We start from the raw sequence: 18,230 nt of genomic DNA, 5'->3' as shown, positions 1-18,230 counted from the left end.
GGTACAAAGAATATTCCCATGTAGATGCCATTTGATGCTCAGACAAGGTACTATCTCAGCTTAGCTGTAGCATAAAATTTATGGTATTTTTTTCTTTAAGCTCTTAAGGTAAGAGCTTAAAGAAAAAAAAAAAAAAAACCAGAACTCATTCAGAATGATTCCACTGATTTAAAAAGAAATTGCTCAAGGACAAAACAGAACTATCTTTCACTACCTTTTGTTCGCAAATGTCAGACTTAACAAGGAGATTCAGTTAAGACTGAAGGTTGGTTTTCCCCTAAATGTTGTACATAGAGCTAAAAAGTCTCTGACCTAAAGGATGGGGAATTACTGGAGAAATATTAACATTCCTCAGTGCATCTGGAGTAAAATCAGTAAAAAAAATCAGCCAGTAAAATCCAGGTTCTTAGGCCATCCTTCCCAATTTTCTAAACTACACAAAGCTTTGTAAAAGAACTCAGAACTTCATTAACCTCCCGCTGACTCCTCCATTTATTAGGGTTAGGTTTTTCTTCACTGCCCTGATTACTCCCATCAGTGTTGGAGGTTCTAACCCCAAAGGATTATTTTATGTACTTCACACACAGGATAACCACCAAAAAAAAACCACTTCTCAGAGAACAATGAAAAATACTCTAGAAGAGGGGGACTTGCTTTGCAAGGTGCTGACACCATTTACCACGTTGGGGTGGGGCATGCTGCATGTCTGTAAGATGCGAGTCTGGGAGAGACTTGCTGAGAGCATCTCTGGAGTTGCAGGCTTGATGCCTAAAAAAAAAGGTAAGAAAAGAAGATGAAAAGAAGAAAAGAAAGGAGAAGAGTAAAAATGTATTTATTTTTTAATTAAAGAAAATGAATTTCTGAGCAATACAATTTGTTTAATACTTATTGACTTTCCCCAGGGATCTGGACAATGCCAGGAATGTTTGCAAAAGACACAGGAATGCATGATGAAATAGGAGCATTTGAAAATTTGCACACCATGAAGGAAGTCTACACTCTGTCCCTATACAGATATATTAGTCTATGCTGATTTACTCCAGTATTTCCTTAATTCTTAAATGAAATAAAATTCTGAGTTTGACTTTGTATTATTTCCAAGTCCCAGTTATTTCCTGGGAGTTACGTTAATTTGGTTCATGTCATTATCCACTGACTGCTACTTATACTTGCACAGCATAAAAGTTCCTCACTCTTACTGAGCCTGGGACATGGAAAAATGAGCAGGATGCTAGCATGCATTCATGAGTGTAAAAATCATGATCTGCCTGCTGAAATCAGCTATCCCTGAGGTGAGCAAAAAGGCAGGACTTTCCCAGCCTTGTAGGGAGACATAAGGTACAGAGTGATTTCACAAGAGATTGAGAGGTTTGGGGAAACTCTGGGCACTGACCCCTAATTTCCTAACCCTTCTTCTAAAGCCTTAATCCAAATCCCGTCTCCTTTAAACAATTGTCTTGGATTGGTCGCTCTAAAGGAAAACTGGCTGAAATCCACACACTAACATCTCACCCACTTGAGGGTTGGCCTCTTACCTGCCATCACCCCATAGGTGGAAGGTTGATTCCCATAGTGACAGGAGGGCACGGAGTAGTGAAGGCCTGGCCAAGGGCGTCCCAGCGTTGTCATGGCAAAGCCAGCGCACGAACGTGCACGAGTTGGGAGCAAAGAGAAAACAGATGGGACTCATAAGAATTCAAGATTCAAGACACAGCCTTTGAGGCAGGCAGTGCCTTCTGTGCAGTTGTAGCTTCTTCTGTGAGCATATAACACAGGGCCACAACCATCAGGTTAAGAGGCACCTGTCAGGGAGAACTGCCACTAGGAAGAGTGGGGCATCCTCTGAGGCAGGACTAGGGACTGTCATGCTGTCTCTTGGTGCATTGCTTTTAGTATAATCTATGGGCATAACCCAGTTTACACAAACTGCAGAGCAGGGAAAGCATTGCACTGCTATGGAGGAGACCTGCTCCTCTCCTCACACATTCCACACGCTGATTCACTCCATCTCACACAAAAACTAATTCTTTGTTCTCAGGAAATTGCCCTCCCTGTTGTGCAAACCCCACAGTGAATTAAGGCCTGGGTTCCAAAGGCAGCAGTTTGGGACATTTGCTTTGAGGCATCCAAAAGTCACAATTTTTTAAGTCCCAAGCCACAAAAAAACATTCTGAAGTGCTTTGGAAAGGCAGTACAGGAACAAGATGTTAAAATCTGGATTCTTTTAAGAAGTCAGGCCTAAATAAACATTTTCCATCACCAGCACCAACAAACACACTGTTTGTTTATCTCTGGTGTTTTCACAGGGGTATTTCAGATCTGTGCTCAGTAATAGCCAGTGCCTGAAGAATGAGACCATTTTTTTTCTGAATGCAATATGGAGATATGGCAGTCTCTCATATGTAAGTAGGAAAAAGCATGTACTGTCTCCTCTAACAACTGCAATAAAACAGAATATTAAAAATTAATGTTCATGAACATTCAGATATGTAAACCCACATTTTAAAGAACACATTCCTGTTGTTCAAAACAGTCTATTTAACTAGGGATTAGAATCTTTGGGTTTTACAACAGCAATCATAACAATAAAATGTCCTGTTTAGATACAGTTATAAAATCTACTTAGACAAACATGCTTACACTAATGTAGATGCAGTGAAATAAAGATTGTGTTAATAACGGCAATGCATGTAGAGCAATTAAACTTTTCTGTTGAGATCTAAATGTTTACTGGTTGCATTTTTCCACTATTTCATAATCCACATACTATAACTCTTATGCATGAAAGTATAATTTTTGACTCGCTAATAATGATTTAAAATTAAATAGTAAGGATGATGCTATTTAAATTAAATAATAGCAATTAAAGTGTTGAGGATACTACAGAACATCAGCTGAATGACACAGCATAGTACTCGAACAGAAGTATGCCACCTTTCTTGTGATGCAGGATTGTTACATCCATTTTTAAAACTTTTGACATTTGAAATAAGTCGTTATTCAAAATTCTTTCACCATTATATTGTGCACAAATTCTCCTCACATGAATTCAACAGAGCAGCATCATTTATTGCAATTCCTTAATCTACGTATGAAATTTGTAAATCCTGACTCGTTATAGTTACCACCCTCTGCCTCTACTTTCCCAGGGTTATTTTTTCACAGGATCATCTTCTGGATGTGATCCTGCAATTAAAATTTCCATTGAATGCAGTGGCATTTGTCCTTGGGTGGCAGCTACAAAATACCAAAACCTAAACCTTGCAGCAGGTGAGAGATGCTTTGGGCTGGCTGTCATCCTGTCCTTTCCATTACAAGTCAGATGCATCTAGAAAATACTGCTGTGATACAGACACATAAAATTTGACCTCATACAAAATTTAAATTCTCCTATTCCCTGCCACTCTTGCTAACCCACAGCTCGATTAGGATATTTTGAGCCTCTTGCTTAATGTGTAAGATGATCCTGTTTTCTGTTACCGATGATCAGTTTTCACTGCTTACATGCTTTTTCTTTTCATTAAAATGCTTTATTACCAAGGCTTTTCAGGAGAAAGCTGGATTCTTGTTAAGACTCCAAATAAAATTCTAATGTTAATGCAATTTCAAATAAATAAACTATTTCTTTTTCAGTTCCTGAAGGCTATCGACAATTCCTGTATTCCAGAATCCCACCTCTGAAGTATAAATGCTGCAAGACAATTCTCTTTGTCTCAGATATTCAGTGATTAAGTAGTCCTAGTATTTAAATGCATCTAATTGGATTATATACACAAACATACAAAATTCGAAACTATTGACAAGATTTCTACTACCAGTTTTGAACATCCCACTTAAACCTTAGCCTCGATTCAGTTTGTGATATGCCTTGTGAAGAAACGTTTTTCCTTCTTTAAACCTCACCCAAGTGATATTTATACCTAAGCTCTTCTAAATAGATTTCCTATTTAAAGTAATTTATATTATTTAGAACTGTGGTTGCATAATAAACAACCTTTCAATTAATTTACATAACACGTCATTGAAGACTGCAGTTATACCAACAACAGCGTTTGAACCTGTTCAAAGTTGGTAGCATATTTGAGTCTCATCTTCTAACAAACTTAGAGAAAAATTACGTATTTAGCTAAAACACAAACAGTTGTGGGTTTTCTCATTCACTTATATGCAGAGTACTGTGAAATTGCTTTTGCTTTGGCATAGTCCCAATCATACATAACACTGATACTAAACTCTTTAAATATTGAGAACTTGACGAACTCATGTATCACCCAAAAATTACAAATGAGAGCAGGAGTATTTACAAAAAGTACCTGTAGACACAACATTGGTGGCATGGTTGGAGACCTGCAGGCACTCTGCAGCGCTGTGGTGCATTATCAGAGGCAGAGAGGGAGAAGAGTCAGAATTCAAGGGCACAAAGGTGTCTGAGGAAGCAAATGCTTGGCAGCTCATACCCTCCAAGAGGCAAGAGAGCCGCCTGTCCCGTGTTCTATCAGAGCAGATCCTGCAGGATGAATGGCACTTCGAACTCTGTTCCAGGATTTTACCTGGGTATACACACAGAGGAGGGCTCTGGAGCACAGGGAGGTCGTGTGCAGGTATTTATACCACCAGGAAATCCCTTTATCCATTTTAATGTTCTTTTCCCAGCAATATTGCTACCCTGCTACAGAGCCTCCTTCCTTCCCACACAAACACAATACGTGTCCAATTAATTGGGGGGGAGGGGGAAGAAGAGGGAAACCAGAGACATGATTTGACAGGTATTTTCAATTAGGTCTTTTGTGAAGGACAATGACCAGAAAAAAAAAAATAAAAGTATCGTCTCCAAAGCCGGTGGCAACAGACAAGTAAGTTTAACACTAAGTACATTTCCACAGCCAACACCTGCCTCCAAAATCTCATCCAGGCAATTGTCTGGAAGGCAACCTGTCTGAGAGCTCAAACAGAAGTCTGCAGTAGTCAAGAACCTATAGCAAAATAATTTGCATTAACCTAACTCCCAGCAGTTGCACGGTGATCATTTGTCTTAACCTACACCAGTATAAATCAGAGGTGTGTGATATGAAGCAGCTGTATCCAGGAGGAACTTTTTGAACAGATATCTTTACATAAGCATGATGTGCTAAATGTTTATCTAAGAGGAACACTTGATAGAGTCCTTGGTGTCACTTAAAACCCATTTGGAGTTCCTCCTATTAATTTATATTACTGCAGCATCTAAAGTCTTCTCCAGAAGATCTTAAGTAAAACCAGGATCTTTACTCAAAGGAGGTGATTTTTCCAACATGAGACTGGAATTATTTTGGAGCACTAATGAGCATATAGGTTACCCTAAAAATGATGAAAATTTCTGCAGTGCACCATAGTCACATATTCTGTGTAAATGCAATAAAGGTGGGGTGTTCATTCTTCGGGGTTTTTTTGTTTGGCTTGGTTTGGGTTTTGTTACCAAAGGTGTTTGGTCACATTTTACCTAAAGATGACAAAGCTTTTTGTGTGTTTGGTATTCTAAACATGGTCAAATGTCTGAACTAGTATTTTAACACCAACTTCAGAGACATGAGATAGGAGCAATCATACTTGTTTATTGCACAATTTTCCATGTGTTATTGCAGAAAACTGGTATTGCACTGAGCCACTCTGTAGAACCCTTTATATTATCTTTAAGCGTGCTTTGGGAAAGGCTGTGTCTAAGATTGTTACAAAATCTCAGAATTACTGCGTATGGCAAACAGTGCATGTGCTTTAACAGTGGTTATCTACTACTTAACACATGCTCTTTCAGATTGCAAAATATACCAAAAAAACCAAAATAATTTTTGTAATATTATGTAAGGTACTGTCATCAAATGAACTGCCATCTGCATTACTTTGGGCTTGGCTCAATGTATCCCAGTGTCTGTGGATTCATATTCAAAAATCATTTTAGTTATTTTCACCTCCTTTTCTCCCTCAGCAAGGGGCACGATAAATCTACCAGGGGCTCCCCTCAACCTACCAGAGTTTTGAAGCCATGGGAGAAAAAGAGTAACTTTACATCTCTTTGACAATTCTTTTTTTCTCAAATCCCAACAGGTGCCACTGTAAATAGCAAGTCAGTAAACAGAAAACTTACAGTTTCACTGTAAACTCATGTCTAGATGCAAAGAAGTTGTAGCCTGTCCCCAAGTACAAGATGGAGCTCACTTCCAGATTTCCATTTCTTCCCCAGGTGAGGAGCCTTACCCAGCTTTGCCCAGGTCCTCAGGCTTTCCAGACCTATGGAGTTCATTAGAAGGGGTGGGTTGTGCTTTAGTGGATGTTGCTCACCCACAGAAGCTGGGACTGATTGGGACTGGGAAAGTAAATTCAGTCAGCAATCACAAGGCACTAAGCTTTCCTTCACAGTGCAGTATAAAGCTGTTCTGTGACACCATGCCAGACATCACCTCAAATGAGTTTTTTCATGCCCTGTCTATTTATTGTTCTGTTTTACAGTGCTGAATAAAAAAATTTCTGATTTTGTGTGTCTGTGCTACATCGCCTACTTCTTCTAATAACTTCACTATTTTTCATTTTGATTATGACCACATTTCTTTAGTTGCATTCAGTTTAAAATAAAGTTTTCTGGCATAATTTTTGAGGATCCTGGAAACTTAAGACTTTTACCAATACTAAGTATTGGAAACATTTCACATTCATCTGAGCTCATTTCTAACATGAGTAGCACCTCTCATAAAGCTTCGTTACAACCCTCTGTGGATACCATGCTAAGGCTGCAGATTGCCTGACACAAAGCTACCCTGTGGTTCCATATATTGTAATTTCTTAGTCAGTTTTAAGACTCTGCCTCACAGCACACAGTTCAGCTGAAGGCTTCTGGCAGGAATTTTGGGACACTGACTGAAGGAAATCATTCCTTCTCCACACTTACAAGTGCCCTCAAAAGTTCAGTGGGAGTTTTCTGCCCTGAAACCCAGGCCCCATTCTCCACTGGGATGGTAAATGTCACAGTGAAGCCCATCTGCCTCCTGCTGAATACTCAGTTAAACTGGGGGCTATAACTTCTGTAAGGAAGATGGGGGAAAATTTAGATTTTAATGACTGAGCCCTTTTTTACACTGTTCATTATGGGATAATTCTGAGCTTACCTTAATGTTTTTCCTTAAGTTGACTTCAATCCTTACTCCATGTTAGTAGACTGATTATTCTCCCCCTAAATCTTTTCTGGTTGAATCCCAAAATAATGAAGAAAGCCATCAAAAACCCATTGTGGGTTTTTAAGACAGCATTAAGCTGTCTGTTTTAGTGGCAAAAAGATCCCTTCATGCAGTTTTCTCAGCTCAGAAATAGCATCCCATAGTAAGATCTCAGGTCTGAAAATGAGACAGGCAGGGAAAGCTCCATCATTTTCCTCCATGGGAGCACAGCATTTCTCTTCCCAAGAGATGATTCCATGCTGATCAGCAACATGGATTTCCAGCCTCACCTTTGCCAAGAACCACAAAATTACAAAGAAAATCTGGCACAGCCTAAGTCTTGGCAGCATCATTCATTCATTCATTCCTTTTCCCTGGTCTCCAAGCCCTTTGGCAGATAAATTGAAAACTATGAGGCTTGTTCAAATAAAGAGCTTACGGAGATGGAAATCTCTACAAGCCTAATCGTTATGATAGACCTGCAGCTGAAATAAATCCCACTGAAACACATCCCACTGAAACAGTCACTCACACATTTACACTTTGGAGAGGAGTGTATGTGTGTGTGCATATCTATATACATGCACACACATATATACATTTATATATACCAATAATGCATCTCAGAGAACCTGTGGTTCTTTGGGAAGTGAGCTTCATTTTTGCCTTCACTGCACATGGAGAGAGGGATCTTCAACTCTTTCTTTTTTTCCAACACTACTGCAATTCTCATCTTGTCACCCCATACACTTTTGTACAACATACTCATGTGTCAATATTCATCTACTGCATTTCATTTTTATTCAGAATACTGAAATTCCCAGGTTTTAACTCCATAGTTTCATGGTTAGTTTTCACTGGGCTGGGTAAAAGCTATAAAACTGCTCTAAAGATCTGCATATTTCTGTACATTTACACAATTCTTCCCCTTGTTTTTCCTATCCAGAAAGTCCTTGAACTGAAATGAGTAAGTCCATGTTATGAAATCCTCACAAGGCAGAGGGATGTCATAGATCTATGGTCTACTTCCTACACTTTAAGTGAAAAAGACATCTCTAAGTGCATTACACTGTGCACAGGAGAAAAAAAAACATCTTCCTTCTTAGGTAAGACACAAATTGACTCACAAACTGTCAATGCAAGCCACGGGCAGTTTCATTCACAACTGATGGGGAGGGAGGGCGGATTAAAACATTTTCAAGGAAGACACTTTCCCAGGGAGCAACACAATGCAATTTGCTTTTAAAAACCTATAGAAAGCTTATTCGGTCTTGCTGCCAAAGTCTGGCTCAATGGAGTCTGAGTAAAAAACGTGTAATTGCATTAGAGCAAACAAAAGCCTTAAAGCCTGATTTAGACTGAGTGGGACTACTTGATAAAGACCAAAAAGAACATAAGATTACTTGTTTCCCTGAGCCACCTGTCCTTAACTTTAGATCACCTCTGCAGAAAAGAGCCCCCTGAACGTGCAGCACAGACATGATCTGTTATCTGCAGGGAAAGGTGGTGTTCCCACGGCTCTCAAACAACAACCTGAGGCTGGGCAGAGCTCCCCATGCAGGGAGCATCATAAAATATGGCTAAACTCATCCATAAGAGCTACAACCTGAAATAACAGATAAAATTCCACTGCTTTTCTTCATGCTTCCAGTCAGACTGGTGCTCCTCAAAATGATTCGCATTACAAATGTACTGGTGGAGACCCTGACACTCCATGAAAGTGATCCAAGCTCTTTCCAGCCTTATTCCAGTGAAAAACTGGGTAGAATCATAACTGCAAACAGTTATGACTGGGACCATACAGGGGACCTATACTGGGAATGTGCTTAGACAAGCATGTGGAAAAAAAACCAACTTGCACTTAACATCTTTGAAGCATTTACAAAATATTAACACTAACAATGATTTCACATTTATTAAAAGCCAGGTTTTAAACTACCTGCGTTACAATTGACTCATTTTTCAGTTTGTTCAGGGCCACATAACAACCATTTCAGTAGCAAAAGTCTTTTTCGCCCTGCCACGTTTTCCTTTGGAAAATCAGAACTTTTCCACAGAGAGAAAGAATTTTATATATCAAGTTACAAATTTAAATCCACACAATGCTGTTTCTAGTAACCCAACTTTTCAGGCAGTGCTTTTATTCTTCTCCAAATGACTTCTTCCTGTTGTTCTTATGACATTTCAGAAAGGGGATCTGTAACCCGAAGAAGGTTTTATCGGGCAAACATGGGCTACTGCTGCAGTAGTCAAATCATGAATTCTTTCCCAGTTTTCCCTTTCATGTTACAAGACAAACATTGCTTTCACAAAGCTTTGGTAAATATTCCTGTACACAGAATGCAGTGTAAATGGTACTGTGCGTGTGCACTTTAACATAACCCAAAACGGAGCAAAACATGCATCCCCTGCTTCTCAGTTTATACTCTCATTAGTAGAACACTTTCTCCCCAAATTCAGTGAATCAACAAGTCATGTTTATTTAAAAACTAAGTAAAAAAAAAAATTTGAAATAAAGGGAATTGACCATTTCCATGTCTGAATGCTGCAGAAATGCCCCATTAGACACACCCTGAAACAATATAAAGAAGGAAGGAAGAGAAAAATTGAGTGAGTGTAAGCACAGCAGGGCAAAAAGTACAGGAAATGAATAGGACTTAAGGGAGGCAGTTTGCCAGAATAAAGCTGCTAAGCCAGATTGCTGAGATCACAAACCTGGCCCTAGAAAATGCCTTGGATCGGCCGTTTGAGTGTCTACCACATTAATACTGAAATTCATCAACATTACACATCACCTAAGAACACATCATCTATCGCTTCAGATCTGCTATGAATTTGTTCTTTTACTACTAAAGTTGGCAAGAAAAGTTTCTGTCAGAAAAGCCAGAATCTAACCAGCAGTACAAACTAGTACTGCTAGTCCCCTACCCACAGTGCAAAAATCTACCGAACACAACTTTTTCTTAGAAACTGGGCTTACACAATCAAGCAATTCAATGAAAAAATGACAGTGAACAACCCCCCAAATCATTCTTGAAAGTATCTTTCACTTTGCATGTCCTCAAAAGCAAAATTTCTGTTTCCTGAGAGGGCATTGAGTACCAGCCTCACCATCTTTTGAAAGGATTTCAGAAATTTCCGTGTAGAGGTCAAAAATTCTGAAATATTCAGAGTACATTTAAAGGCTCAAAGCATTATTCCTTGACTGTTTACCACATCAAGATGCCTTTGACATTACAGCCTCTGCCACCTTTGAAAAACTTGCACCTTCTGCATTTTCCTGGGGGAAAGAACTGCATGATCTCGGTGTTGGTCCAGCCCTTGGTGGGTCATAGAAAATTTTCTGCTCTAGCAAGACAATTCTCATGAGCATCTCCATGCCACATATGTGACCCCATCTCCAGCTCTTAACAATTAACTTAATTAGAAGGAATACCCAAGAAAATGTCCTAGCCCAGGCACTGCCTAAAAGCTGCCAGCACCTTTCCATGATTCACAGGCAGAGGAGAGTGTGTGCCTCACGTGCCCAAGCCTCTCCAGGGAAGTGTGAGGAGCACCTAATAAGCAAGAACTGAAATAAGGTTCTGTGAGAATGATTAATACTTTTGCCCATTGTTCAATTTTATTGGAAGCTTGGGACAAGGATGTGGTAAAATTCACAGGAAATGTACTGAATAATGAGGATGCTCTTTTTTTCCTCCCTTCTTCTCCCTCTGGAATAACAATCACCCTATGATGTGCTCATCTCCTTCCCTTCTGCTCTGAGCCTCCTGTCCCTACTCCCCACTCCTCCCTCATTATGTGCCACAGAAAAGAGAAACTGGATGATATATTCCCTATTATATTTGGATATCTGACCAGCAGAACTGATGAACACTTTTCAGCTCTAAAATTGTTCCAAAACTAAAAGCAAAATCTTTAGTTTCAACAATTTTGGCATAAAATCAAATTAATGAATTTAAACAGAAAGCTTCAGCCTTTGATAAAAATTCATTCAGAATTTCAATAACTGTATCAAAATTCTCTCCTTGTGCTCTGGGCATCTTTCATGAGCTTTCATAAATTAATTTTTTTTTTTTTACTACTTGAGGTTATTTTTGAATAAATATCCAAATATTTTGATCTGCTGCATTGTGAGAACTGTATGAGGTAAAATGTACAAACAGAATAAACTGTGGAAGAAAAACTTTCCAGACAAACTACAACTTTAGACATCCATTCTTTTGGAATTAATCCAGATTTATGATAATTTATACAATGTTACTTAATAAGATTTACAGTAGTAAAGGCACAAGATAAAAAAGAAATCTGTGGATTTTTCTAAATTCAGCTGAATCTTCTGAGATCTGGATTTTAATTTTTTTAAACAACTTTAATACTTTAGATCACAACATGTGCAGATACATTTTGCTCTTTTTTACCAAGATGGCTATAATGTTCATACTTCAGCCTGGAACTTTATTTATATTCCTCTGGGTTCAGTCTAATGAAAATGACAGCAACGACCAAGTAAAAAAAAGTAAAAAACTCAAACACAAAACAACCCCAGAAAGACTAAAATTCATTCTAAGTATTGGAGTCAGACTTTGATATCTTCACTGAGCAGTGAATTAAGCAGTAAACATTCTCACAATACATCAGAAACATTACTCAGTGAAAGTACAAGATGTGGGCTAAGTGACACTTTCTAATTTGCTAAAATGATTAGTGATGAGAACTCAATTATTTCTGTATTTGTGGAGCTAAGTGATAGAGTAATGCCACTTTCTTTCATTATCAGTGCAAAATAAAGGTCATCAGCTGGTTACAAAGATCAAAACCTACAGGACACTATTACATGAGCTCCCAGAAAATCCTGGTCATCCATATTCATCTCTGAACTTTGCCTGCACACACTGCATGGATGAATATTACTGTCTTAGACAGACAAACAGCAGCAGCTCAACACGGTCAGCAGTTTTGTGTTTCATTACCAAACAAAACATCTTGCCAGCAAAGTGATTTCATTAGCATATTCAAACCACTGGCTGGCTCAGTCTGAAGGTCATTTAAAATTCCTTGAAATATGAGATAAAATTATAATTCTTAAATCTCACGTAACATTTAAAATGCATTATTCTTTAGGAAAGTATCTCATAACTCTTGCTGAAAATTTAATCCTCACAACTCAATTAATCATCACCAAGCAGTGTTAAAACTGAAAAGTGCACCTTCTCAGGAGAAGAATAATCATCATGGTAGAGGCATGATTTTTGCCCTTCAGTGTCTCCTGTCATCTAAAGATCTCATTGTTATCCCCAAAAGTATTGCTTGAACATTCTGGGTGAGGAAACCATGTGTTAAGCAGCTTGCCCAAGAAAATATGAAATCAGAGGACAGCCTGGGGATAGCAGCCAGACCTATCCATGACATTTTGATCAGAGCTTCACTTATAAAACTGTACAGCTTTTAAATATATTCCTGTGCCAGGGGGAGAAGTCTGAAATCTCTCACTAGGCTGAAATAAGAACTCTCACTAGGCTGAAATAAGAACTCAGATACTCCACTTGCACTTTCTGGAGTGTGTCCACAGGCAAAGGACCATGTGAGTCCCGTGTTCAGAATTCAGAAGCCACTGTCCAAGATCTGAGCTGATTCAGTCTCCATGCAAGTTGACAGCTGAGAGATCATTCTCTCCTTTCAAATACAAATGAGAATGGGGGTTAGGGAGAGAGGGCTTTCTGACTCTTTTAAAGGTGAGAAGTAAAATTATATCATTTGTATATGCACCTCTCTTAAAATATTGTTCAGGTAAAAGATGAAAAAAGGGCACTTCATAGAGAAAAACACAACTCAAACGATAGTGATAGAGCAATTGTTATGTACAATTTGCGTGGGTGTAGAAGAATTACTTGCTCTTTGAAAACATGCAGATGTTTTCATTTCTCCCCAAGGCAAATATTTTAATGCTTCTCCTTGGAACTGTGTCTACAGCTCTTTCACGACATCACTGCTCTGCTAAATCCCTTTGAAGAGCCCAGCCACACAGACACCATAGGAAGATGTAGGAAAAAGAGGGCTTTGAAATTTCCTTTTAAATCCCAGTGCTGCACTTGAGTCTGACCTCATACACATTTAACATAAGGCTGAAAGCGTCTCTTCATCAGCAAGTGTTCTGACCTGAAGGAGTAGATATTTAAATACAACACCATGCCATTTTCCAGGTGTTAAAACAAAAAAAAAAGCACAACTCAAATACGTACACGGGAGGGGGAAAACAGAAGAGGGGGAGCCCTTCTGTTCTTTACATAGACTCACTCCAGGGAAATGAAATCCTAAGTTTAACTCAACAGCATTTAGACCTTTGAAACCCCTCTTTCTTCTCACACAGGGAGAGCAGCAGTAGCTATGGGTAAGGAGCCTGATTCTCAGCATGGCTCAATCATGAGTGACTCCTGCTTTGTGCCATACTTGAAGCTGCCCTGCCATGGTGGTGGTGCAGGAGGAAGGCCACCACATCAGGGAGAGGCACAGTGGGGCAATTTTCAGCTGCCCCAGGGCAGCCAGGAAGCATCAGCATGACACACAGCCACCCAGGAACTCTGACATTTCATCTCTGACGTGCAGCAGCCACATAACTTACTGGGAATTCCCTTTTGGAGAGGGAGTTTTTTCCCTTCCAGAGCAGTCAAGCACTCCCCAGCTTGTTCCTCAGTGCCTGAAGCTGCCCCTTAAGGAATGGATGCTTCCAGGCAATGCCCCTTTCCTTCACCTTCCAGACCATGACCATCTCGGGACCGCACAGCATCTCAGTAGTTGGGCTTTTAATAAGGTTTCTAGCAGGACATCCTTGCAAGAGATGCTTTAAGTCAGGGGACTCCCAGAGTACAGAGCACAACACACAAAACCCAGGGACTTTAAATATGATTTTTCTCTGTGCACTCCGTCCTACACGGGCAAGGATTTCACCAGAGTGAAATTCTGCTGCCTGCCTTTGCAGCCTCCCCTGGCAGGGGAAGGAAAGGGAGCACAACTGACCACCACTCCCTACACCTTTTACACCATTTATCAGGATATTGCAGAGGATGAGAAGAAATAAAGGAGTAATTCCAAGGAAAACATAAGCCAACCCTTGCCGTAACTTAAGACTTAACACAAATAACATCCTTTGTAAGTCACTGTCAAACTCTTGTGTTTCTTTCACAAGAGTACTAATTATCCATGTGTGATGCTGAATAACAAGTCAGCAACACAGAGGATTCTGTGCAGATTACATGTTCCAGAAGGGTTATACACAGGAAAATACTGACTTTTCCTAACCGCATACCTGGACCAAGGCTGTGCAGATACGGGAATAAAAGGAACTCCTCATCCACATAACGCTGCTAAGGAAGAATTCCAAGAGAATCCCCCTCCCCATTCACCCTCAGATCAGTATGAATGAGTATTTTCAGAAGCAAAGGGGAAGCAAGCATAGGGACATGATTTCTAAACAGCATCTCTGAGTTTGTTATGGTCTCAAGGTTTATGCTGATAATGGTGCCACGATCCCACCACTACGCTATGAAATGTATTTGCAGGTTTGGACTTCAACAGACCAAGTGAAGAATAATAAGTAACAAACTGAAAATTTAAAAAAAAAAAGAAGAAAGCAAAATGGCCACTTTTACAAACCCTCCTGTAACACAACCCATCATAAACCACAAGAAAATCCTGAAGCCAGGCATCTATATGAAACATATTACCCTGCAAAATGTAATTCAGCTGAGTGCGTCTTCACAAAACTCCTTAGATGAACAAACAGACACAGAAAATTTTCTCTTTTGTGTTTTTACCTTATTAATTCTCTGTTGTTTTCTCCTCTTTTCAGATATTGTTTTCCCCCCAATTTGGAACTGGCTATAATTCCCTTTTCCAAGCTCCCTTCAACTACTCACTTGACTCACCCACATGGTGCAAAGTCACATGCACTGGCGGACACCACATTTTTCCTGTTGTCCAGTAAAATCTACAGGTTGAACAAAAATATACAACATATTAAATAAAAGGTTGGCATGTCTGAAAGAAAGTCAGTAATAGCACAGTTTTTTCAGAGATTAGGCATAGTCTAACCTGTTTATATTTAACTAGAAGTGAATTTGGGTGGTGTATTACTGTATCGTCAAGGGAAATACGAAAGTACTGAAAAACCCAGTATATCCCCTGTCACAAAACTCTAGTAAAGGAAAAAACCACCACTATTTTCTCTGCCACTTAGCATTTATTAGAAGCAGATCAAAGTAATACCCGCATATTCCAATTACTTTTATTTGACACTAGTTTTATAAAATATACGTGGAATTTTTCCAGAACTTCCCTTTGGATTTTCTCAGACTGACTAAATATCTACGTTTTCCACAGGAGAGAGGTTTTATTAGACTGAACAAACACCAGCTTTCCAATTCCAGGCCTGTTGGAGCTGTTTAAAATATCTGGTGAACTACCTGACTGCTCCTTTGCAGAGAGCACGCAGGTGTTTGCCTCCCTCTTTGCACCCCAAACATGGGAGCAAAAGGAACATGAAATCAGATCTCCCTTCTCTATTTCAGAGAACATGGTGACTTTTAAAAATGTCTGGGGGGAAAAACACCCCAAAACATACTTGATTTTCTTAATATTCCCATGCTGATATGATTCACAGCTATTGGTATTTATTCTGCTTTACAATTTTAATGCAGACCTTCAGCCGAGCAACCTGCATGATGAATTAAGTCCTTACAATTAAGTCCAACTTCTGCCCTTTCGTGACTGTTCTATGCCAGCCAGAAACAAATTATCTCTGAGTCCCCAAAGGATTTAACAGAGATTAACAATGCTAATTCTCTTTAACAGAGAAAGATAACTAAGAAATAAGGAATTAGAGAAAAAACACACATTTCTACCAAAGCCTATGATAACTTCTCATCTCCACACAGCAAACACAGTACCTGAACAGAAGATATCCACAAAGCCATCTCTTAATCTCTTTCTTAATCCAACACTCAGCCTCATCTTCGTGTTTGCAAAACATAACCACTTGTTCTTTTTCCCCTCAAACTGTTGAAATCCTGTCCATATCACCTACAGAATATTCTTCTAAATGAATAGCAAGATGTATTCCCAATAGCAAGCCATTTTTCAAGAGGCAACAAACTTTATATAGAGAATAAATAAATTTATAAAATGAATACTTCATATCTAAAGAGAGAACTAATTGATATTACTAAGTGCCTCCACCTGTCAGAGGATTTTATTAATAGCTTCGCTTTAAATAATCATTCTTAGCTAAAGATTGCTTATTTAATTTTCACTGTTTGGTCAATGGTTAAATATTATATAAACCACCAGATTATCACACGGGGTTGTGTTTGTTTCAAAAATATCCCCTTTGTAGTGGAAGATACCAGAGTGATAAAGGAGTTATATGCTGACACAAAATTATTTGTCATAGAAAAGGGAGGCAAGATTCCATTTTAGTGTGAGCTTGGATTTACACACGTCAAAAATCCAGAGAGAATTTCCATGTTCTTACATTAAATTACATGCTAAAAAAAAAAAAAAAGACTACTAATCTAGAAGAAGTTGTGGTAGCATGCTTTGCTCTCACTGCCAGCTCTCAGAAGGCAACTTCTGCAAGATCAGTATTTTTCTATAATCAAAAATCATCTTTTAAATGTAGGAAATCCATGGGGAAAAGGGCAAAAGCTTGCAACACTCTTTTTTTTTTATATACAAATGCATACACACAATTTACAGCTTTGCTTTGGACAGAGGGATAGAGCTGATTTGTGTGCTTATATTACACTTACAGCTGAAACACAGAAGCTGTTCAATATCTGTACAGCTTCCTTCAAAACAGAGATAGCTTTTAGTTCTATGAAAGGATACTCTGAACTAATAGTTCCACAGTTTTCACCAATATTAGCAATTTTGAGTAAAGCTGAAGAAACAAAAATATTATTTAAAAAATGGCATAGTGGAAGCCATAAAATAAAAATCCTTGGACACATTTTGGTCACATCAGTAAGCACAGAATGTGAGAAGCGTGCCCTGATACCAGTGTATGTTAGGTCAGGGTAACCGGTACAGGTTATAAATATCCCTTTGTCATGCAAGGTTCTTTACTGTTCATCTACCAATGCAAATTAAATCTGGGTGATATTAATATTTGAAATAATAGTTATTCCACTACTGTGAAGAGGAAAATACTGTTAAAACCTTCAATTTTGAAGGTATGCCACCCTTTTGTGTTCTCTGGTAGTGAGAGCTATTACATCCCTTAAATAGGATGCCTCAAAATGTGCTTCAAAAATGAGCAAGAGTTAAGGTTCAGTGTGATATCTAAGTATAATCTTTGAATAAAGTTCACTGAGGAATAAAATTTATTTATGCAATGTACAAAATTTTTTAGCAACTGCTTCAACACAACGATCACAAAATTAAACTTACTTAGTACCCACCTACTTCTAGTTTTCTAATGTAAACCACTAATTTAAACTCCCTCGTAGCTCCTCAGAAACACTCTTCCTCACACTAAATTTTTTAAGATTTTTTTTTTTAATGGACTACTTACAAACATGATGATGATTAACACCACCACGGTGGTCAATGCAAAAAAAAAGGTGCTGAAATACTGAAATACTGCAGGGCAAAGACCACCTCTAGAAAAAGCATGGACCTATGAACATACGTGACAGACAAACTTTCATATCAAATAACTAGGAAAAAAATTGGAATTTGGGGTTAAATGAAATAAACTGAAAGGTTAGTAAAAATAATTGCTTGGTGGTTTTTTCTTACTAATTGAAAAATAGAGGAGCAACAAATCTATTTCAAAATTCATCTTTCATAAAAAGAAGTAGCTGGTAGCATTCGGTATGTCTTGAATGACGGACTTTACAACATACTGCATTCTGTCTAAAGAAAAAAATTAACATAAAAGTGAATCAGATGTTACAGAGACACTGATTATGAAAAGTTGTGTGCTTGTGCACACACTCACACAAACCTCTGCATTTCCACAGCATTGGCCTGAATTTTTGGCACATC

The 18,230-nt window shown here is 38.7% G+C and overlaps 1 protein-coding gene across 4 annotated transcripts in view; it reads right to left on the bottom strand.

The window, feature by feature from the left end:
* The window catches only part of POU1F1 (POU class 1 homeobox 1), an 87,928-nt gene extending 71,604 nt beyond the window's left edge, over positions 1-16,324 (bottom strand). For 2 of the 4 annotated variants that reach the window (XM_032096781.1, XM_032096787.1), the window contains exons 1-4: positions 16,130-16,324; positions 15,101-15,171; positions 1,536-1,601; positions 655-768 (exon numbers count right to left, since the gene is read on the bottom strand). In XM_032096781.1, the coding sequence (XP_031952672.1) occupies positions 655-768; positions 1,536-1,601; positions 15,101-15,171; positions 16,130-16,212 (334 nt within the window). In that variant the 5' untranslated portion in view covers positions 16,213-16,324. Of the gene's footprint in view, positions 1-654; positions 769-1,535; positions 1,602-4,313; positions 5,757-15,100; positions 15,172-16,129 lie in introns of those variants that run through there. The other 2 variants (XM_032096797.1, XM_032096806.1) reach the window with 2 other exon arrangements.
* Between the last annotated feature and the right edge of the window lie 1,906 nt (positions 16,325-18,230).

This window comes from Corvus moneduloides, chromosome 2, assembly GCF_009650955.1.
Source record: "Corvus moneduloides isolate bCorMon1 chromosome 2, bCorMon1.pri, whole genome shotgun sequence".
Lineage (NCBI taxonomy): Eukaryota > Metazoa > Chordata > Aves > Passeriformes > Corvidae > Corvus > Corvus moneduloides.
Note: the sequence above shows the minus strand (reverse complement) of the source record. Positions and strands in the feature narration are given on the sequence as shown.